Source organism: Rattus norvegicus, chromosome 8 (genome assembly GCF_021556685.1).
Source record: "Rattus norvegicus strain SHRSP/BbbUtx chromosome 8, alternate assembly SHRSP_T2T, whole genome shotgun sequence".
NCBI classification, from domain to species: domain Eukaryota; kingdom Metazoa; phylum Chordata; class Mammalia; order Rodentia; family Muridae; genus Rattus; species Rattus norvegicus.
The window spans coordinates 23,121,043-23,132,379 of record NC_141541.1 but is presented as its reverse complement, the minus strand read 5'-3'; the positions used below and the strand labels follow the sequence as shown (position 1 = coordinate 23,132,379).

The following is an 11,337-nucleotide window of genomic DNA, read 5'->3' as shown; positions in this document are numbered from 1 at the left end:
GTTGATTGTTATTCCCCTTCCCAGTTTCCGGGCCAACATCCTCTTCCCCTTTTATATGGGCTTCCCCTCCCCATCCTCCCCCCATTACAACCCTCCCTCCAACAATCACATTCACTGGGGGTTCAGACATGCCAGGGCCAAGGGCTTCCCCTTCCACTGGTGCTTTTACTAGGCTATTCATTGCTACCTATGAGGTTGGAGTCCAGGGTCAGTCCATGTATAGTCTTTGGTAGTGGCTATTTTTGATCTAATTGTTTTTGAAGGATATAATGAAACAGGAGTTATTTACTCTAGTTCCCCAATGTTTCTGTCAATCAAACAGATTCTGTCAGCTCAACTTATGGAGATTGTAAGACCACAGAATAGATAAGGTTTCTCATGACTTGCTTCATTTCTCTGCTCCTCAAACAGAATATGACTGAATTAAGCATTTGGGGGACCAGAATAGAAAGATTGCATTCTTAACAGAAGAGTAAGAAACTGCAGAACTTATATACAGTCCCCACACTGTATGATAAAATAAGGAAACTACTGAAAGGTGAAAGCCACAAGTGAAAGAGGCTTTATTTCATCTTTAGACTGATTTGATCTTAAGAATAGTGGACGGAATTTGAATATAAGAGAAAATAATCACAACAAGAAAAACATCAGAAATGCATAGTAACTGTATATGAAGGACGAGGAATAATAAAGTATCAGAGAAGGCATTTTGATGATTTCAGCAAGTTTGCTAAAGAAATGGAGGATATTCTGGTTTGTACAGAAATACAGTTTCAGCAGCATCAAAATATATAGTAGTCCATTCATGGTATGGATGAACACTGGAGGTAAACAGCAACACACAGAGACAAGGACATGTGATAACTATGTACCTCAAGATATGCCAAGTAGTCTTCATAGGTCATCGCAGCCAGGAGACAACTTTCAAAGCTAACAAAAAAATCAAGAGAAAACAAACCTACAAAAGGCAACCACTGTCTATCTTATACACTCTTCAAACACTCTTATCCTGTGTTTGAAGGTTTACTAGAATTGTTGGGATTGTTGTTGTGCTTTCACACATGTCATTAAAGGAAAGAGTAGCAATAAAAAAGTACTTGGGTGTATTCTCACTGAGGTACATTGATAATGAAAATGTTTCTGAAGATGGTAACTAAGCACATACACAGGAACAAGCTAAAGATAAAAGAATCAATGTCTGGAGCATATTTCAGTATAATAAAAAAGAACACAAAAATACCTGAATTGTCTGGAAGCCACATGTTAGTGCTGAATATTATCAAAAGTAAAAGGTGAAAATTATCTGAATTTTGATGGAAAATGATATAGCTCCATTAATGTAGAGTGGGTGTGAAAATTGTAGTAACATCTTATAGCCACTTTTCATATATTGTTGGGATGTCCTCATTAATTCATTTTTAATGAGTATTGTCACTGAAATTGACATATTTGAAGATTGAAAACTAGTACATTAAATTTTGAAAGCTCTCTTTTCACTTACCCTCCACTACTTTTGGCTATTATTTTTAAAACTTCATTTTTCTTCATTGAAAACATAGTGGAGGTCCTGAGCAGACTTGGGCACTGGCTACACACCCAGTCCCACAATACACAAGAGAAGCCAGACTCCCAAGTGCTCTAACATGGCTAGGAACACAGGGGAGGAAGCCAAAAAACAACTTCCCCAACATCCAGAGTAACTGGGAGTCCATGATCCAGGGACATAGGAACACTGCATTGCCAGTGGCATGGGTTCTTTCCAGTTTGAAACTGCACCCAGTGCAGATTTGGGGTGCTGACTCTGTATCCATTCCTACAACACACAGAGAGAGAGCCCAACTCCCAGGTGCTCTGAAATATCCAAGATCACTGGAGAGGCCATAATATCTGCTCCCAAACCCAAAGTAACTGAATCCCACAGGATCTAAAGATGTAGGTACTCACGCAGGTACTGGCACTGGTTTCTTCTGGTGTGAACCAGTGTCCTGAGCAGACTTTGGACATTTGCTCCATACCCAGTCCCACAATACCCACAGGAAGCTCAACTCTAAAGTTCTCTCAAATACCCAGGATCACATTATCACGGATTCGCAGAAGGTCAACTCCCAGGAGATCAGACACAACCAGGAGCACTGGAGCTCTGAAAAATTCAAGGTCACAGTTGAAGCTACAGCATCTTTCCTAACACACAGCTTAAGTGGAAACATGACAGGTTTCTGGCAAACAGAAAATCTGCCCATACAGTAGCATGGGTTCCTTCCAGCTCACAACTGTGCCTTCAGCAAACCCAGAGTTCTAGCTCCCCACATACTCCTGCAATACCCTAATGAAGCTTGACTTCCAGGAGCTCTGGTACAACAGGGTCTCAGGAGCTTGGTCACTCAATAATTTCAGGATCCCAGAGGCAGCTTGACTCCTAGCAACTCTGCCACACCCAGGATCTCATGATCACAGCATCAGAAAATCACAGGATCACAGAGACAGTTCCACTCTGAGATGATTTGACACAACCAGCATCACAATAAGGAGAGGCTCCAGTCAGAGACAGCAAGGACAGGTAGCAGTCAAGATAGCCAAATATCGAGATGCAATCACAAGGAAACAAGCAAAAGAAACCAAAGCTACATGGTAACATCAGAACGCAGTTTTCCCACTACAGAAAGTCCTGGAAAACTCCATCACACCAGAAAAGCAAGACTGGGATTTAAAATTACAACTCATGACAATGATAGAGTACTTTGAGAAGGACATGAATGAATTGCTTAAAGAAAAACAGGAGAACACAGGGAAACAAATAGAAGTCCTTAAAAAGGAAACACAATCCCTAAAGAATTACAGGCAAACAGCACCAATCAGGTGAAGGAATTGAACAAAACCATCCAGGTATTAAAAATGGAAATAGAAACAATAAAGAAATCACAAAGGAAGACAACCCTGGAGATAAAACCTAGGAAAGCGATCAGGAGTCATCGACGCAGGCATCACCAACAGAATACAATAGATAGAAGAGAGATTCTCAGGGTCAGAAGATAGCATAGAAAACATTGACACAACAGTCAAAGAAAATGTAAAATGCAAAAAGCTCCTAAACAAAAACATCCAGGAAATTCAGACCAAACCTAAGGATAATAGGTATAGAAAAAAAGCAAAGATTCTCAACTTAAAGGGTCAGTAAAAATGTCAACATAATAATAGAAAAAAACTTCCTTAACCCAAAGAAAGAGATGCCCCATAAATACACAAGACATTCCAAATAGACCAGGCTAGAAAACAAACCCCTTCTGTCACATAATAATCAAAACACAATAAGCACAAAACAAAGAAAGAATATTAAAATCAGTAAGGGATAAAGGTCTATAACATACAAAGGCAGACCTATCAAATTATACCAGTCTTTTCAATAGAGACTGTGAAAACCAGAAGATCCTGGGCAAATCTCAAACAGACCCTAAGAGAACAAAAGTACCAGCACAGGCCACAAAATACTATACCACCAAAACTCTCAGTTAACATAGAGGGAGAAATCAAGATATTCCACGAAAAAACCAAATTTACACAATATCTTTCCACAAACTGAGCCCTACAAAAAATAGTAGATGGAAAAATCCAACAAAAGGATGGAAACTAACCTCAGAAAAAAGCAGGGAAGTAATCTGCTTGCAACAAACCCAAAAAAAAAGAGAGACACACAAACATAATTCTACCTCTAACAACAAAAATAACAGAAAGCAAAAATCACCTTTCCTTAATATCTTTTAACGTCAATGGACTCAATTAACTAATAAAAAGATATAGTCTATCAGACTTGGTACATAAAAAGAAACCAGCATTTTGCTGCATACAGAAAACATACCTCAGTGACAAAGCACACAGCCTCAGAGTAAAAGGCTGAAAAATCAGCACATACCTATAAATCCTTTCCTGCCTTACCTGTTTCCATTGTATAGGTACTGTGTCTGTTTAAGTGCTTCTACTTAATATGGAATTTTGTTCTCTACCATGTTGTTCTAATTTCTACTGTCAAAATGCAATTAAATCTGTTGCCCATAGACTGAAACACTTCTGAAACCACAGGAAAAAAGAATTCCTTTCTGATGGAAGGATCTCCATTTAATTCTTACTATGTGCCATTGTAATTTCTGAAAAGTTATCAAAATATCAAGAGTAAGTATTCATCATATGATGGACAAGGGGCAAGAAAATGTATTATTGAAATTCTAGGACAAAAACATTAAAAAGTGATTAAAAAGTAATTAGGAAACTCAAAATTGTACTGAAACAGTGTGTATATATTAATTTACAAACTAATTAATTTTACAAACATTCTTTATACTTTTATTTTGCAGCATATGGATCAATAATGTTCAAAGTTCACTATACAGAACTCTTTATATCATAATTAATGAAATACATGGATTGAAGGAGGCTAAAATTTTCAATATCTTTTAAGGCTGTAATTATGATTATTAACAAAAAAGTTTCCTAATTTAATTAAGGTGTATATTATTTCAATTCAAAATATATTTCAATTAAACTACACATTTAAAAATTAAAGGAGGTCATAAATTTAAGAGTAAAGGGGTTTCCATATTAGAATTTGGAGGTGAGGGATATTTTATGTAAAATACTCCTACATATAATTCCTATAAGTAAAAAATTAAACAAACCAAAGTTAAAATATGCCTATACCCCTAAATCGACAACAAGACCTCGATGATAGGATGTCATTATGCAAAACCAAGTTAAATATGTGGGATTCAGTCACTGAATAGTGGCATATGTGTGTCCACAGCCTGGTAGGATGAAGGTTAAGGATCAGCAGGACACATAAATGGGATGATTAACCTTGACATCCAGAAAAAGAGAGTAGCTGGGATTGTTACACATTGTAGAGTCTAGGTCTCCAGGCATTTATGCATTTCTATCATTAACAACATAATACCAAAGTATGTCTAATGAGATGGCTGGTATATTCAGCCACAAGGGACATAAGAGCTGCAAATTCTCTGATCTTACAACCTGACTCAAGAGGCTTGCCTTACTCATAAAATATATTTTGAATATGTTCTCAGTGTTTATGTGTTTGGCAACAAACTCAAGGTCTCATGTGTAAGTGCTCTCCTTCCTAACAATAGGTGTTCTGTGTCCACCAAATACTGATTTGACTATTCTCCACAATGAACATAGCAAGGTAATTCAATATACAGGTGATTTCCAATACTTATATCTGAATCTACGTCAAAAAAGTGCATGCAGAAGAAGGTGAGCAATATGAAGTTGCACATAGGAATTTTGCTAACTATAAGAACTGTCTAAGTTCCTTTGCTACCTTAATTTTATTACACAATACTTCCCTCTTACTAAAACAACTTAAGAATTAGTAGTACAAATTTTAGGGAAGATTGTTATAAAATTATCTGTACTTATTTGCATATTTTGGGAGTATAAGGAGAAAGATCATTTTCAGCTTTGTATTCTTTTTTGCTCAAATCAAGATATATTTGTAGACAGAAAAAAAAATTGCCATTTGCACCAAGGAAATGTGAGAAAACTGGGAACTTGGATGCAGACACATACCAAGAAAACTATGGATCCGATCTTAGTTCTTCCTCACAAAATTTCAAAATACATTAAATTGTAATACACACATAAATGTTAAAAATTGTCATCAATCGCAACTCTCCAGAATTACCATGCATTTTTAGAAAAAAAATTCTGACTATATCAAAGCCAGCTTGAAGAATTTACCAAGCTGCTGCTGCTCCCCCACCTTGTAACAAAATATATTTCTTCTCTTTACAAATCCTTTACAATTACATTTTCCCTTAATTATGGTTTTACAGTGTACATATGGTCACTTTTGTAAACAATATACTTAACAGATGAAGAACAGGAACTTCCATATCAATATAAAACAAATTGGAAAATTTGTATGATCAAAAAATTGTACTCTTTGCATAGTTAAAATTAATAAAATATATTTGTACATTTCATTTTAATCAAAATGTACAGTAAATAGGAAATAAAGTCACTGCCACACCTAATATTCCTATACTAAACTCTAAATTATTGTGCACATTTGAGAAGTAGTTAATTCCATTTCAGAAAATCCAAGAATTTTAACTTTAGGCTTTCACTGTTGGCATATGACCAGTGATCTCATTCTAAATATAAATTCACAATGTTCACTTCCCCTACAACTCAGAGCTGTAGACATTCTATATTTTTGCACCTTTCACCTGGACCCTAGAAATACAAAGCTGTTTTAGGATGGCAGGAAAAATAACCAATAAAATATGATTGAATTTTCCTTCTGTTGAATAATATTCTATTTTTTCTAATATGGTTTCTATGTGTTAATCTTTCTTGATTCAAATCTAATAACCTTCAAGCTTTCATTCTATTAACAATTTCAAATAAAGCATGCATTGTGATTTTGATTCAGATTGAGAAAATACTTTTTGAGTTAGAAATGATGCTTGAAGAGTGGTAAATTTATTCATTCCATTACGAAGGGAATCCAATGTAGGATATCTAATAGTTCTTTGATGTCATGTATTTATATGCTTTGTGTATCAACAATTCATAATAGTCTCTTGTTTATTTTTATGATTTTTAAGCTTACTTCCCATTGATTTTTCTATTGAGTAATAAGCAAATAAAAATAAATAAAATTTTGAAAAGAATGTTAATATAAGTGATTCTTATTTCATAGTTTCTATTTATGTTTCTGATTTTTAGATTACTTTCCTTATTTGTTAATGTTACATAAATTTTGATAACTTACCACTTCACTTTAACTCTCACAATTTCTTGTCTCTCTCCTACCTCTATTCTTTCCTCACCATTCTACAAAACTCATTTTCTTATGCTATTTTTCAAATTATCTAGTGTTTCTTTTGAATTTTATTCTTAGAATTCTGAAAAATTTATAGGAAAATTGGTATTAAAATACATTGCTGAGCATTGTATGAAGGAATGGTAATAATGTTAGTAGTACATCAGAGTGAAAAATGTGAGATGATTGAGGAAATGAGTATAATTAATTGTTTATGTAAAATAGAAAGCATAATAATGGATAATTATAGACATAGCTTTATTATAAACTAGGGTTCAAAATATCCTAAAATAAATATTTGTGAAGCAGTATCTATAGAAACAACATTTTAGAATCCTTGTGGAAGTAGGTCCATTATGAACCCTCATCACTATAGGTTTTTATAGTGTATACAACAAAGTATTAGGTAATGTGGCCATTGATTTCACCACCTCTACTCATATTCTTCAGGAACACAGAATATAGAAATCAAACATTTGCATCAGGATTTATTCTTCTGGGACTGACAGATGATCCAGAACTGCAGCTCATTCTTTTTGGAATCTTCCTCTTCATGTACCTGGTCACAGTGCTAGGAAACCTCATCATTATCTTGGCTGTAATCCTTGACTCCCACCTCCATACTCCAATGTACTTCTTTCTCTCTAACTTATCCTTTACTGACATCTGCTTCATCACCAGTACTGTCCCAAAGATGCTAGTGAACATCCAGAGAGAGAGCAATGCCATCAGTTACACAGATTGCCTTACACAGATGTACTTTGTTGTTTTTCTTGGTGGAATGGAAAACTTTCTTCTCGCAGCAATGGCTTATGATCGCTATGTGGCAATCTGCCATCCACTTAGATACACAGTCATGATGAATCCTAGCATCTGTATTGTACTAACTTTGCTCTCCATACTCAGTAGCATGATAGATGCCCTGCTACATAGTCTGTTGGTGTTGCGACTATCCTTCTGCACATATTTTGAAATTCCCCACTTCTTCTGTGAACTTGCGCATGTAATCAAGCTGTCATGTTCTGACACACTTATCAATAACATCGTGGTATACATGGCAACTTTCATATTTGGTGGACTTCCATTTTGGGGCATTATTTTATCTTATGTTAAAATTGTCTCTTCAGTTTTGAAACAGCCTTCAAAAAGACACAGTTACAAGGCCCTTTCCACCTGTGGGTCTCACTTGTTGGTTGTTTCTCTGTTTTATGGTTCAGTGATTGGGGTCTATATCAGCTTTGCAGTGACTGACTCAACTAGAAAGACTGCAGTGGCTTCAGTACTGTATACTGTGGTTCCTCAGATGCTGAACCCCTTTGTGTATAGTCTAAGGAACAAAGATATGAAAGAAGCTATGAGGAAATTAAGTGTTGGTATTGTGTAACAATACAGGTAAACAAAGCTATAGTCACCATTGAAAACTCACTTCTTTCTTCACACATGATTTGTCTTAATGGAATTATATTGATTGTTCTACTGTTAGGTTAAGAAATGCCAAAATTTGTAAATTCCCAGAAATATTACTAATAAATAATGTCCTTATTAGGTAACAACCTTTAAAATTGATATATTTAGATAATATTAGTAAATTTTAAAGAGACTCATTGTTTTCAAAACAATATATGAATGTATCTTCTATTGTATGATAACAATATTATAAAAATAATATATTAACAAGCAAAGGTTCACTTTATTTCAAATATTGTGGAGGTAACATATGTCCTAGACTAGAGGCTATGTCTTCTATTGCTCCTTTAAAGAGCATTCTCTTCCTTGGACTGATACCGCGAAAGTAGACATAAAATTGAGGGAGGTAACATCATATGGCAGGACTTAGAGTCATGTAAACAGGATATGTGATTCACTTCCTAGTTGAGAACAAATCTACCTTAAGGTCTAGACGCTAGTTAATAAATGTAATCCTCTATTGCATTATTTGGGAAGTGGGTGAGTCCTAGAAAAGCTTAAACAGTTACACACAAACATACACATACGCACACATATACACACACATATGTAATTAATAGATATATGTTTGTATAGTTGTATAAAGATGCATATATAAAAGAATGTATACATGCGACAAAATAAAATGAATCTGTGAATTTGAGAGTTTTATTTTATGAAATGAGTTGTAGGGATAGATACTTAAATATAAAACTCGTGTGTGTGTGTGTGTGTGTGTGTGTGTGTGTGTTATTTCCTAAACAGAATTCCAATTGCTTATGCTATAAAATCAAGAATTGATAAATGGGACCTCATTAAACTATAAAGATTCTATAATCCAAATAACATAGTAAATAGGACAAATTGGCAACCTATAGATTAGGAAAAAAGGCTTCACTAACCCCAGCTCCTATAGAGGGATAATATCTAAAATAAATAAAGAACCCATGAAGCTAAACACCAAGAAACAAAACAACACAATCAGAAATTGGGGAGAGAACTAAGTGGAGAATTCACAACAGACTAATCTCTAAGGGCTGAGAAGTATTTAAAGAAATGTTTAAAATCCTAGTAATCATGGTAATGCAAATCAAAATGACCCTGAGATTTCACTTTATACCAATGATAATGGCTAAAATAAAAAAAATCAGGCGATCACAAGTGTTGTCGAGAATGTGGAGGAGGAGCAATACTCCTCCATTGTTGGTATGATCGTAAACTAGTACAACCACTCTGCAAATCTATCTGGACTTTTGTCAGAAAATTGGAAATAAATCTACCTGAAGACCAAGCTATACCACTCTAGGCTATAAAATCAGAAGATTCCACACCATGCCTTATTTTGATAATAAGAAACTGGAAAGAACCCAGATGTTGAAGAATGGATACAGAAAATATGTCTCATTTACACAATGGAATACTATTCATCTATTAAGAGCATTGTCAGTAATTGGGAGGTAGAATCAAAAATGAAGCCCTGAGGGCCAGTCTAAAGAATGGAAACAGGTAAACTTGGGAGGAAGGAGGTGTGGGAACCCTCTAGAATGTACCAGAGACCTGGGAGATCTGAGACTACCAGGACTCAGAGTGAGTGACCATAGATGAAATATCCAATAGTGGGGAGACAGAACTTGTAGACCTCTAGGAGAAAGACAGGGCATCCAGTTGAGAAATGGTGTTGGCATCCCATTGTCAAAAACTCTGTTCCAGAATTGCTCCTGTGTAAAAGAAATGCAGGAACAAAAAATAAGAAAAGGATAAATGAAAGCATGTCTAGTAACAGTCCCAAACTGGTATCCACCTCAAAAGAAGTCTCTAAGGCCTGACACTATTATTGACCCTATTGTGTGATAAAGCCTAGCTTGGTGCCTTCCAAGAGGCCCAAAAAGCAGCTGAAGGAGCTTTTACACCCAACCAATGGACAGAAGACAGGAACCTATGAAGTTGACTTAAGGAAATGTTGGAAGAAGCTGAGAAGTAGAGCAACCCTTTCAGAAGACTAGCAGTCTCCAATAACTTGGACTCCCAAGATCTCTCAGAAAATGTATGAAGAGATGGTTTCATATATGGAAATCCATCAATGTAATCCACTATATAAACAAACTCAAAGATAAAAACCACATGATCATTTCATTATATGCTGAGAAAGCATTTGACAAAATTCAACCCCTTCACGATAAAAGTCCTGGAAAGAACAGTAATTCAAGGCCCATAAATAAACATAGTAAACATAAGCCATATACAGCAAACGAGTAACTAACATTAAAATAAATGGAAAGAAACATGAAGTAATCCCACTAAAATTAGGGACTAGACAAGGCTGTCCACTCTCTCCCTACTTTTTCAATATAGTTCTCAAAGTCCTAATCAGAGCAATCAGACAACAAAATGAGGTCAAGGGGATACAAATTGGAAAGGAAGAAGTTAAAATATCACTATTTGCAAATGAGAGTATACTTAAGTGACCCCAAAAGTTCCACCAGAGAAGTACTAAGCCTGATAAACAACTTCAGTAAAGTGGCTTGCTGTAAAATTAATTCAAACAAGACAGTAGTCTTCATCTACACAAAAGATAAATAGACTGAGAAATTAGGGAAATGACACCCTTCATAATAGTCCCTAATAATATAAGATACGTTGGTGAGACTTTAACCAAGCAAGTAAAAGATCTGTAGGAGAACTTCAAGTCTCTGAAGAAAGAAACTGAAGATCTTAGAAGATGGAAAGATTTCCCATGCTCATGGACTGGCAGGATTAATATAGTAAAAATAGCCATTTTATCAAAAGAGTTCTACAGATTCAATGCAATCCCCATCATAATTCCAATTCAATTCTTCATAGATTTAGACAGAACAACTTGCAAATTCATTTGGAATAAAAAAAACCTAGGATAGCTAAAACTATTCTCAACAATAAAAGGACTTCCAGGGATAATCACCATTCCAGACTTCAAGCATATTACAGAGCAATATAGATAAAAACTATATGGGATTAGTACAGAGACTGGCAGATAGACCAGTGGAATAGAGTTGAAGACCCAGAAATGAACCCAT

At 35.3% G+C, this 11,337-nt stretch overlaps 1 protein-coding gene and 1 pseudogene across 1 annotated transcript; one reads left to right on the top strand and one right to left on the bottom strand.

The window, feature by feature from the left end:
* On the bottom strand, positions 339–1,262 carry Or7o1-ps1 (olfactory receptor family 7 subfamily O member 1, pseudogene 1; annotated as a pseudogene).
* Or7g26 (olfactory receptor family 7 subfamily G member 26) lies at positions 7,248–8,222 on the top strand. The gene is given in 1 exon segment (NM_001000427.1): positions 7,248–8,222. A coding segment is annotated over 1 exon segment (975 nt).
* The last annotated feature ends 3,115 nt before the right edge of the window (positions 8,223–11,337 follow it).